This window comes from Triturus cristatus, chromosome 8, assembly GCF_964204655.1.
Source record: "Triturus cristatus chromosome 8, aTriCri1.1, whole genome shotgun sequence".
Taxonomy (NCBI): Eukaryota; Metazoa; Chordata; class Amphibia; order Caudata; family Salamandridae; genus Triturus; species Triturus cristatus.
The window spans coordinates 1,476,901,812-1,476,914,708 of NC_140591.1; the positions used below are offsets into that span (position 1 = coordinate 1,476,901,812).

At 44.0% G+C, this 12,897-nt stretch overlaps 1 protein-coding gene across 2 annotated transcripts in view; it reads right to left on the bottom strand.

Annotated features, from left to right (window-relative positions):
• The window catches only part of FAM168A (family with sequence similarity 168 member A), a 543,728-nt gene that overhangs the window by 148,186 nt on the left and 382,645 nt on the right, over positions 1-12,897 (bottom strand). Inside the window, exon 4 of one of the 2 annotated variants that reach the window (XM_085623316.1) lies at positions 6,182-6,277. The exons of the other annotated variant lie outside the window; for it this stretch is intronic. Within the exon in view, the coding sequence (XP_085479442.1) occupies positions 6,182-6,277 (96 nt within the window). The remainder of the gene's footprint in view (positions 1-6,181; positions 6,278-12,897) is intronic. 2 annotated transcript variants of the gene reach the window in all.

Consider the following 12,897-nt stretch of genomic DNA (forward strand, 5'->3'; position numbering starts at 1 on the left):
AGTCCAGTCCTCTTGGGAGGTTACAAATGCAGACAAGGCGGTACCAAGGATGGACGACGACAGCCTATTCATGAATGAAAAGCAACGATTTAGAAAGTACAGTAACAAGTTCCAATTGAAAAGATGGGTGGACATGGGCGGAGCTTCAAGTCACTACCTGAATACAGCATGCCTCGCAGAGCAGCGCATGCGCTGCCCAGGCTCGGCCTAATGAAGCAGAGCCTTGACCCAAAACTGTTTAAGATGCAAATCAGCGAGAGTACATTCTTGTTCACAATAAGGCAGTGCCCCATGGTACAAAACTACTGGCATGACATTAGCACCGCACAGGTGCAAGGGAGGAAGATTGTACCGGAACCCCAACTAGTGCTGTAGGGGCTGATGGGCGAATGGGGAAGACCAGCACTAGGCTGCTGGTGGCAATGGGCTTTCTAATCACCATAAGAGACACTGCACGGCAGTGGTGGTTCGTTCGATAGAGGAATGGGCACGAGGAATGGACGAATGCGCTGCAGCAAGCGACTTGTATATAAGTCGGGGAAGTGCCCCGAGAAGCAAAATAAAGAGTGAAATCCATGCATTCCATACTCTGCCATATAGGATGGGTATATTGGTGAAACCAGAGGTCAACCTTGTCATATGTAACTATAGAAAGATGTTCCACAGACTACATGTACAACCACGTGATTGTGTGCAAAAGAGGAGTTCACAACACACAAAGTTAATAATCATAGTTATATAAAATAAATATATATATGCTATTAAAATGCACACCCATGACCAATGCGAAACAATGTGCACAATCACAAACTCCACGGAATGTCAGGCAGAGGAATGTGAACGAGTTACGAAAAACACCTTTGATCACACAAATCCAAAAATATACAATAAAAGATAGTGTTCATCAGCAAAACAGAACAGATGAAATTCAATTAAAATCACTAATGAGGGGAAACATTAAACCCACGAAGAAACATGAACGCTTTTCATAACCTTTCCAGAGTCATTCCTCTCAAATGTCATGTAGTAATCTGTAATGCAGACGAGAACAGAAAGCGCGCGGCAATGCTGCGAAAGTTCACCCCGACCCCGCCAGCCTCACATCTGACAATGGTAGGGCGCCCTTTGTGAATGGCATTAGCAAAGTCAATGGCTCTGACCTTTGTGTGGTCAAAGCTTCACTGACAGTTACAGCCACCGCTGATGCTGGGCACCCTTCCCTCAAAAACAGAACAGGTGCAGCTGTGCTATAAGCCGAACAGGCGCTGCACTGGCAGCAGCAGTGCAAGAATGAGTCCAGGGCAGCACTGTCTCTCCTCACATGCAGAACAGGTACAGCAGTGCTGCAAGCTTCATCCACACACATAACAGATACAGTATGTGCGACAGCAGCAGTGCAAGAACTAGTCCAGAGCAGATACAGTATGTGCGACAGCAGCAGTGCAAGAACTAGTCCAGAGCAGCACTAGTATGTGCGACAGCAGCAGTGCAAGAACTAGTTCAGAGCAGCACTGTCTCTCCTCGCATGCAGAACAGGTACAGGAGTGCTGCAAGCTTCCTCCACACACACACACACACACAATAGATACAGTATGTGCGACAGCAGCAGTGCAAGCACTAGTCCAGAGCAGCACTGTCTCTCCACACATGCAGAACAGGTACAGCCGTGCTGCAAGCTTCCTCAACACACACAACAGATACAGTATGTGCGACAGCAGCAGTGCAAGAACTAGTCCAGAGTAGCACTGTCTCTCCTCACATGCAGAACAGGTACAGCAGTGCTGCAAGCTTCCTCCACACACACAACAGATGCAGTATGTGTGACAGCAGTGCAAGAACAAAGAACTGGTACAGCAGCATTGCAAGAACTGGTACAGTAGCACTGTATCTCCTCACACACACAAAAGATAAAGCAAAATTGCAAGCTTCCCTCACATATAAAACAGGTGCTGCACAGGCAGCAGTAGCGCAAGAGCTAGTGCAGAGCAGCACTGTATCTCCTCACACACAGGACAGATAAAGCAAAATTGCAAGCTTCCCTCCCATATAAAACAGGTGCTGCATAGGCAGCAGCAGCAGTGCAATAACTAGTCCAGAGCTGCACTGTAACACCTCACACACAGAACAAGTGCAGCAGCACTGTATCTCCTCACACACAGAAAAGGCACAGAAGTACTGCAAGCTTCCTCCACACACACAACAGATGCATTATGTGCAGCAGCAGCAGTGCAGGAACTAGTACAGAGCAGCACTCTAACTCCTCAAACACACAACAGGTACAGCAGCACTGCAAGAACTAGTATAGCGGCACTGTATCTCCTCACACAGAGAACGTACAGCAGTAGTGCAAGCTTCCTTCATATAATAAACAGGTGCTGCACAGGCAGCAGCAGTGTAAGAACCAACCCAGAGCCACTCTGCATCTCCTCTCACACCAAGCGGGTACAGCGGAACTGTAAGCCTCCTTCTCACACTGGTACGGCACAGGCAACAGCAGTGCAAGAAATGGTACTGCAGCACTTTATCACCTTACACACAGCACAGGTACAGCAAAACTGCAAGTTTCCCTCACACAGAGCACAGGCAGCTGCAGCGCAACATTCCCTCACAAACACAATAATCACATAAGCAGTGTAGCCCCGGTGTTCCTGCATCTCATACATTATTGATATCTATACCCCTGACAGCAGCACTGCAAGCTTCCCTTACATGCCGAATGGACGCAGATATCACAGGCCGCAGGATGGGGGCACTAAGTATCCACACGACTGACTGCGGCACTAAAGGCTCTGTGTGTCTTTCAGAGCTTCAGCAGTCATGAGTCATTGTCCAAACTTCAGGCCCTTCTCTAGGCACTCTAGACCTCTTGATGGGTGCTGCGCAGGACACATCACTTCCTAAAGAGTAGCCTTGCCCAACATTTCCATTCGCTACCCCCGATGAGTTTGTGCTATGCAGTTGCCCAGGCTCCAGAATTAGAGAGCTAATCTAAACACTCAAGAGTTATCAAAATGTAGGGCTCCAGATAATGGTAAGTTAAAACAAGTATTTTTGGAAGGGGCAGCATGGAGGACACAATCACTGTGGGGGAGTTACTCTGTAGTAAGGGGCATTCAGAGGGGCACCCCAGAAGTTAAAGCTTCCAGTATAATTTTACCTAAAGTCACAATAGTATGAAAAGTGAGCAATGGTCATGTACAAATAATTGGAACAATCAGACAGAACCGTGAACTCTTTTCACCTTTACTTATAAGAGGTTGGAAGTTTTGGGGCAGACTTACAAAGGCATTTAAAAGTACGTAAAAGAGTAGTCCTGTGAAACTACATCTCATGCACACAACTGCTTATGTGAATCAGTCCCAATGTTTACCCATGGTCGACCATGTATCAACCAGGGATAAGAATGGTCTGTTCATGACTACAGAACAGGGTTTCTCCAAGTTAGGAATAGTGCAGCGGTTTCTAGCGGCCCAAGCAACACTATCTTTTGGAGAATGGCGCACCAGCCATGCATTAAAAGAGGACTTTTGAGGCTTTTTAGCAACAATGTGGCAGCACTAACTGGTGGTGTGATACTGGAGGTGCTATAACTCAACTTATGGAAGTCCCGCCCCATGTACAGTACATGTTATAACCATACAGAGTACATATTATATTCTCGGGAGGATCTTTTCCAGGGGTAGGTGGGGCTTCTCCATACCATCACGAATGACTGTGCTTTATCCTGTGTAGCCTCTAGGCTGGTCACTCACCCTGCCAATTGGAACAAGAATGCTCAATTGGCGCCGAACAGTTGAACAGAGAAATATTAACACTTGTACACGTTCCTTTTTTAGTAGTCAGCATTTTGGATAATGCGAGGCAGAGAAAGTGATGTGCTACAGGGACAGCCCGCAGCGCTCCCCAACTAGCCTTAGGGAATGAGGAAGAAACATTTCAATTGGTGTTCTAAAAATCATGAAAACGCACACAAACAATGGATCCTTTAGAACAGCGGTAAAAGCGTAATATTTTTGGGGAAACAGTTAAAAGACTCAATATCACAACATCTGAATAAATTACAGGTTACTTTTAGTGTCTACTAGAGTTAAATGGTATTCACAGATGCCACCACAGTCTTGAAAATGTAAATGTAAATGTACTGACACAAACACAGAGCGTGGACTACACCCAAGAGCTGCAACAGTCCTCCTAGGACAGATAATGTATGCCCACAAAAAAAATCCTGATTCACAGCATCAAAATTACTGGAATATTACACTTGCAAAAGGTATTAGCGAAGGTGCAATTCAGCCATTAAGGTTAAATTTACACACATTCAAATTTAGTGTCAGCATTGTGTTGGGTTAGCTTGCTCGCAAAACAAGAGACGACACTCGTATATAGGTCTTGGTTACACAAACACTGCTTGAAAGTGGTTTTCTAGGGACACATTTAGTCCTTTCAAATGCATTGGTAAGTGCATATTCAAGGAGAGGAAGTGACAGGAAACTCCATTTAAAGGGATTTAAGAGAAGTTAAACGTGAAAATGAATATGTTGTTATATATGCACATTAACCAGGAAATTCCACATGCACGCCTTTTATGCATGTGAGGGATCATGGGAACAAAAACTGCCACAGCTTTCCACGGGTATTCCAGGGATTCTTTGTGAATTGGAAATTCGCTCCCCACCAAAGACATTTCTGACTTTCGAAGTTGGCCTTTCAGGTATTGGACTTTCGTGTATTGTAGCCTGGTGGCTACTTCACAGTGCCTACCAGGATAGCATAGGTGGTGGTACCTAACACAGCAACAGCCAAATGGGGGTGGGAAATGATCACCGATGAATCTCGATGAATCTCTGTAAGTGGACCAGGTATGTCCAGGAATGCACCCCTCGCTTACTGTGGCTGTTGCTATAGCAGCGCTGATTACCCAAGGTTACGATAACTCTGGGGATAGTAGATGGATCTCTCAGGCTCTTCAGAGAAATATGGAATTGCAGGTATATTAATATTTCAAGTTCAAAAATCTTTATGTTATTTTTCATGTTACCCTGGAGTTTTACCCAGAGATTCCTGTTGACTCACCGTACATGCCCAGAGCGGTACCATGAATCACATAATCCTGATCATGCTGATGACTGCTGTTACCAGCCCCATCGGAATTAAGAGGCCCTTCATAATGAGAACCGGTTTCTAGAGACCGATCCCAAATTTGAGGCAATGACACATGGACACATAAGAAGAAGATTACGGTGTTACGTATGTTAGTATGATCTCTGTGAATGGGTTTGTGTCACTGGCGCTGCTGTTTGCCACGGTGAGCTGTGCGATGTCCACTAGTCTAAGTCTATAAGAACTTGTGATGAGAGGGGGTGGTCGAGTTCTGTGACTAACTCCTAATGTCCATGGAAATGAAATGAGAGAAAAGTGTGAGCTCTAAAGTTACGAGACTCTGGTCAGAGGAGCATAAAGCCGTATCTGTTTTTCCTGGTGGTACCATTTGTGTCGGGTAGTGTGCCGCTTGGCGTTTTTGACCGGCTTAGTTAGGAGAGGTGCATTCAATGATCGAACACAATGTCATGCTACAACCATCATAGACCGAATCAGACAACATATTTCATATTATGTCAATAAAGAAAGTTATGGACTCTTTGCATCAGAAAGTAGTGCAGAATTATATTGAGAATCTACTTTGTGCTAAGAGAGACTCACATAGAGATTTTCACCAAGCTGAGATAACCGGTGAGTGAAGGAAGGCTGTGCGTACAGCATTATAGGTGGGTTTCTAAAATGAAGCACTGGAGAAGTAAGTGTGCCATGCTCTAGTCTGTCAAGCAAGCAGCAGTGGCAAGACAACCCCTGGTGTCACTGGACAACTATGCAAAAAGCTTTCCTAGCAAGCCACTACTGAGCCCGGGTAGGACTGCACTTTTACAGAATCATTCAGAATGTATATGGCTACTGAATCTTTCTCTTTTCAAGGGCAATAAACTGACTACCACTAAAGTGAGTAATACTATAATTTTTTAATGACAATGCTATATAAAGTAAAGCTACACAAAATATGTAATTATGTTTGGAGTTCACTATGCTCCTGGAAACACAACAAATGACTTAAAAAATGGGGATACAAACTAATCATGGGACAATTCCCACTAAAAGTACAATTTCCTAGTATTTGATTTTCTCTTACCTGCCATTTGTGGCAGATACGATTCCTGTGTCCCTTCTTTTAATTTCTGGAGAGTTTCTAACCGACCATTTTTTCCAATATGCCACAAGAACAGTTCTGAAAGTAAGAGGGGAAAAAAGGAAAAAAAAGTCAGCGCAGACAAGTGAAGCAGAAGCGCTTTAAGGTGTAACTACAGCGTTTCCAAATTACCAAGACTATCAGATGCCCAAGCCGCGACTTCTAGCCAGAACACCCATAATGGAATAGTGTTTCCAGTAATATGAATGGGTTCTGAAAGCGCATCAAGGCGCTACATACACAAAATACATTGCAAATAATTTTAAAGTCATCCACCTAAGAAAAATAAAGCCACTACTAACCTCACTAGGATCTGAACTCCAAAACTCTAGATATGCAAGTTAACACGCCGACAACACCCCAACTTGCGCATGGCTTGACAATTAAGGCCATAACCACCTCCTCCATGTCTCCCTCATGACCTTTCAGTCCCCTTAACACTCGAGTTATCCCAACCTGCTTTTGACCCAACAAAAACACATTTTGCAATATTTTCTTCAAGTACTCTCCTATCTAGGTCTGGGGAGTGCAGATTTCCAAGGACTGATTCTTGCCAAATTTACAGGATATCTACCTGAGAAAACTGTTTATGAATAATAACTAACTACAGAACTAATTTGCCAAGTAAGTGGTTATCCTGCAAGTTAAGCATCGGTCCAGCACCCCTGGCTCTACGTTGGGCACCCTTGGTCCATATGATTGTCAAATTCCTCATAAACTATGCATCCTCTCCATCGTTATATGTAACCACCCCTCTGACAATTTCCTTATGCATCGCTTTTCTGTTCAAAATGCTTTCAATTGTAACAAATGCAATTAAACAGGAGAAGATTGCCGGAGCTTTCATTTGGGTTTTAAAGAAGCACCGTGATCTTCTCCAGACTGAATCAATAGCCATTAAACCACCACTGACCGATATAATCACATTATCTACTTTAACACAAATTATATGTTCCATTTTCATCCTTGCCTACCCAGTAAGTCTGGTCTGTTGAGCCAAACATTTTGAGGCACTACTTAATCCCGGGTCTGAGTCTCTTATCGACCAAACAACTACATTCACCCGGCACATGTTAACGACAGAAGCTTGCACCATTATGTGGTTTCATCTTTTGTACGTAAAGGCAAGAGTGGCTTACGTAGTCATCATCCATGAGCTGTGTCATTAAATCAATAGTTAAATCCTTGTGGTAACTTTATAAACTCACAAACACTGTTAGATGGACCTGCATTGATCACCACCTTTCCTTGTACATGTAGTGTTGCTGACAGGTTTGTAGGGATGAATGCAGTTTTATGCTATCCCTTTTCTTCAAAACATTGTCACCCCCCCCCCCCCCCCTTATTTTTACTATGGACACCTATAGCACATTTTAAGACCTACACCATCTGATTCTTTGCTAGTCAAAGCCCTGATCAATGCATTAGTCACCAGCAAAAGTCAGTACTTCATCCTTTTACTCCTAGGTCCTCTTGATTATTCCTTCCAACCTCACCAGGTCTTCTACTCAATGAGCTGCCCACTTCTCAACCTCTTGCAACTTTCATCTTCATGCACCGAGCTGGCTGGTTCCTAATGGATGACAAAGCCCTCAAAGTATGTGACTCTGATCTGCAAATCTACCATGCCCAGCAGCAACCTTCACCAGGCACAAACCATCTCCTCCTAAAAACCTCATCAACCCATCTTCCGAACACTGGCTCACATGCCCACCAGCTAGTGTGTCTTTTCAGCGTTTTGTTGGAATGATGGTCTACCCCATATAAGATCTCACCTACAGCAAAATTTACCTCCTGCAACAGAAGACTCTCACCCATCACTTAACACTCAGGCCCATCTCCAGCTTATGAGGACCAACATCAACCTGTGTGCCTAATATACACACGCATTGAGGTCTAAAACCTATGTACGGTGCGACTGCCACAAATGCTTAGGGTAAATAAAAGACAAATTCAAATACACATTTTGGATAATTTGAGGTTATAAATAGCCTGAGAAGGTTCTACGCTAAATTTTGCCTGACATCGGGGCTGAGCTGGCCAGGCAGTGTATGTATTGCTCCTTCCTTAGCTCCAGGGGAATCTCCCCTTCTGTGGTCCTCAAAAGAGATGCCCCTAAAGGATCAACAAGTGAGCCTATGACGTGATGAAGGTTTTGAGGGTTTGCAACCAGCACCTTAATGGGGCATAAGATTCTAGAAACTGGTAAGGTAGGAAGGATAACACACAATCAACTGAACTACAAAAAGAGGTCAGCAAGGAACAACATAATGCAATATCAAATGATGTTTACAGAAGCGAGGGAAAAGAAGACTGAGGGACAATGCAATGATAAAATGTAATTGCTTATTTGAAAGCAACATGAGACCACTGAAAATTCTGGAAGAGTGCATTACTTTGGTAGAAGGGGGCAAAAGACAGGAGTTACTATGAAAATGGTTATCTTTAATATGGAAATGGTTATGTCTGAATCTGAAATAGGACTATGGCAAAGATGATGACAACAGGATTTCTTCAGTCGGCAGAACTCAGATGTGGATCCAAAGCAAATATGCCATTTAAAGAATTTGTCTTCACCTTAGCAAACAAGCAAAAGAAAGGGTGGACTCCAGCCAAAGGCTCCGTCCAGAGTCACCACACTGCAAGGGAAATGCACCACAGCTCATCTGGGCCACAAGGCAGGTAAAGGAATGCCAGAGGCAGTCCATTCTGAGTGGTCTGACCTCAGGTACCAAAATGCCTAATACCAGGGCAGAATATAATATTGTCCGAAGCATTTTGAGTGGCTTTCCTTTGACTCATCAGACATGTCCCTGCTTTCATGCCAACATGACTTCTTGCCTCCTGTTTGGACTCTCTTTCTGGCCATGGAATCCCGAGACGCTGTGTGCAACTACACATGTACTGATTTCCAGCGGGCGGAAAACAAGTTAAAAAATAATTCGATATTTCCATTTTTGCATTTTGCCAGAAATATTCCCTGATCCCTGCTGGCGACCAACAGATAACAAACGTTCTGCAGTATAAAGTCATGAGTGAAGACTGAAAACAAGACCTAGGTGCATTTAGTCAGTTGTCTATGGAGAGAGAACTTCAGAGGATGGCCTGTACTGGTAGTTCTGAACTCTTATTTGCACCATTATTAATGTATTTATTTGTAGTAGAAAGTACCATTTCGATCAGAAATGTTGCACATTAAGACACGTAGCACTTGTGTTACAGCTTTATTTTGAGCTTGGCAGAGCCGGACACACACCAAAAAACCCGTAGCTGTCCCGTTCGCTGTATTTAGACTGCCATTGACACCAAGGAACTTTTAATACAGCGGATGAGGCGTCCGCCACTTTTTGGTGTCTGTCCTGCTCCGTCAAACTCTAAATAAGGCGTATAGACTATGGTCATTATTGAATACCACATTACATGTGTCATAGAACCAAAGACGATCATTACTGGACCATTAGTGACTGCACGGTCAAGGTATAGTAGGTCTTTGCCTGTCACATAGGCACTGAGATCAATAACTAGTGTTATTGACACACCACTATCATTAATAATAAAAACTCATGAACATCCCAGCAGTGTCAACCCCCCTGAAGTTCCACCCCTTGTCTGTTGAGAGAGAACTTCAGAGCATGGCCTACATTTGCAGTTATGACCTGCATGAAATAAAACAAGAAGCTTTGTGTCTTGCTCTTTAACATTCCACTAAATGCACTAATGGATGATAAAGGACCTCACCGCAGCACGGCGAAGCAACTGCATCCTCTCTGAAACAGACAGTAATTTATGAGCCATTAAGTGTATGTAGTGACTCCTGCCTCTGGGCATTAAGACACAGTAATGCCCAGTAAGGGGCCCTGAGATGGATATGTGGTAATTGATGAAGCACAGCTGAAGTAAATACATCGGAGAAGAGCCCCATCCTTGCCGCCATTCACCCTGGAGCATCAAGGAAGACCTAGTCCCTACCCCCCACTCCGAATGTCACCGACGGCTACGCCAGAGAGCTCACAGGCCTGCAAGCACTTGCTCCCCATCCCTTGGAGCCATGCCAGTCCTAGTGAACACTGCAGTCTTTCTACTGAAGACAGAGATGACGTTTCCATGGAAACCCAGTACTAATGGTCCTGAGCGGAGCTGCTTCCCTGGCTCTGCACCCCGCAGAAGACTTATAATGTAGTTGCGCTCAGGCATGCGGCTAAGCCTGCGAGCAATTATCTGTCCCCAGTCCCCCCAGGTTACAGCCAAAGGCAGTATATTCAAAATAAACACCTGAAGACTCTCTTGCGATGCATGAACTAGATGTGTTCATCAGTGTGATTTTACAGTATGTGTTGCATCCTATCCCAACCCATGACGTGCTGCTGATGACTGCAATAAAGAAAACTATCAATTGAATAGATTTCGCCATCAGTTGTTGAGGACTACAAAATGCACCCTATGCAGGCTCCACAAACACTCTCTCCTCTCATCACTTCTGAAAAGAGCCTCTGAGCAATCTTCAGTAGAAGATTTGTTTGTCAACACCATTTTCCAGTGGTTCGCCTACTAATAAATGGGCCCCACTATATGATCTGTAGTATAATCATAATATAATCACATGGGAGCCTGCAATCACTGCATACAACCTCTCTGTAATTTCCTTATTACAGTCAAGTTATGACATTGAGTCACCTGTAATAAATAGAGGTAGCTGTTCAAGCGTAATAACTTATTACAGTTGTCTTGTGACGTCATAACGCGTACTGCCAGCAAGCAAGGTGATAGGAAGGCCACTAAGCATCATTGGAGCTGCAATTAAAACAACTAAAATGCAAACAGTTTTTTTTCCTTTTTATGATCTTTTTATCGAAAATGAATTAATCAACAGCGATCAGCAGAAAGGAGATATTTATGGCAATTTTCTTTTTTTTTTTTTTTTTGCACCTATGGCAATAATTGAAAGAAAGGCGATGCATGCAACCACTCACTCTGAACAACAGCCCTTTTAATACCATTTACATTACTCGGATTCCTATACCTGTTGGCAACAAATTACTAACTGCTTTTTGATGCTTTCAGTTTCGCACTGGAGATTCTACTCTTATTCTTCATGTCTGCAGCCACGCTACCACTCTCGCTCAGCCTTTGTTCCTCTATATTGAGTGGTAGCGGGTACTTTATCCCATATATAAGCAGTCAGATGTGGGTTGCTGCTACAACGGCATTCATGCATGCAAAAGGGAAGAGGTGACTCAGAACCACTTCACTTATGAGAGGCACTTGAGAGTTCCTGCACTGAGCACAGCTTACTTCAAAATAATACTTTATCACCCAGAGCACTGGGTCCTGGGGGTTTTACTTGGCTTTAAGAACTGTGAGATATTGGGTCGAGGCAGGGAAGGCGCTCCTTTCGGGACATCAAAGAGGTCAGTGGACAGGGTTTTTAATGTGGGGGAATTCTCAGTACCACTCTCCTCTAAATCACTCCTTTAACCTTTGGTATACTTGAGTTGGGCAATAATAAATGCCTACTGGTAAAAAAGCATTAAGAGGCAATTTAGATCCTTGTATGTTTACAGAGGGCGCTATCTAGTAGAGGGGAGGAAAATTGTGTATTTTTTATTCTGCAAAAATCTGCTCCAATTTACATCAGCCGACACTGTATTGGTGGATGTAGTTCTCCTTTCTGTATCTGCACTCTGATTGGTCTCTATCTGGTCCTCCCTCACTCTGATTCTAAGGGTTTCATGGACCCGGTCACTTTTTGTTAACCATCAATATCGGTGGCTTTGGTAAGTGTTCCTCTAAATGCTGTCTGCCTTTGTCCCTCAAGATAACCTTTAAGAGCATATTAATCCTTTTCCCCGGTATTCCCTTCCAGGCGTAACCTACATCTATTCCCCACTCCTTGCAACAAGGGTCCCTTGGCACTCCATGATTATGTGGTGGACTGAAGTAGTCTTCATTGTGCGAGTTGTATGCACCACAGTACTGGCTTTTCCATTTTGAGAAGCCTCTCTTCTAGATATGTTAGGGTCAATATTATGTGTTGTGAGTGCACATTCTCAGGGCATCATATCAGACACATCCTTGACATGAGTCACATCTTGACACCCGCATTGTCCAACCTGGAGGAAATGCCATTCAAAATCCAGGATTTCATCTTGCCAAACATGGTGCACATTGGTCGAGCGATTCAAATGTTGCACGCGGGGGACACTAAACCACGAAAGCCACTGAATTAAAGCCCATCAAATTATAATGGCCTGCAGCCTTTCCATGATTCGGTCTTCTTTCTTGGTTTGGTGAATTTTTGACTCAACTCAGGAAGATAAAAAGGAAAGTTGTGACCGTCCAGTATACATTAACCAGTGCTGCACACATCCTTGCATTATACTGCAAACACCCATTGTAAGCTTGTTGTGGTCCGCAGAAGACAGGAACAGCTCAAAGCTGCCTTGATGTGAGCAGTCCTCACTCCCTGTTTGCAAATTTGAAAATGGTACAGGGGTCAGCTGGCAGCTACTGAGGTGGTCCTTGGGTCACAGCATTAGTCAAGCATGTGAAATGAGAGCAGGTGACACCTGCCCAAGTCTGGTCTTTGCAAATTAGAAGAAGGCACAGGTGGTGTCTGCTACTTACCCCACACACTGAACACCCCTATTGCACTTGGGTAA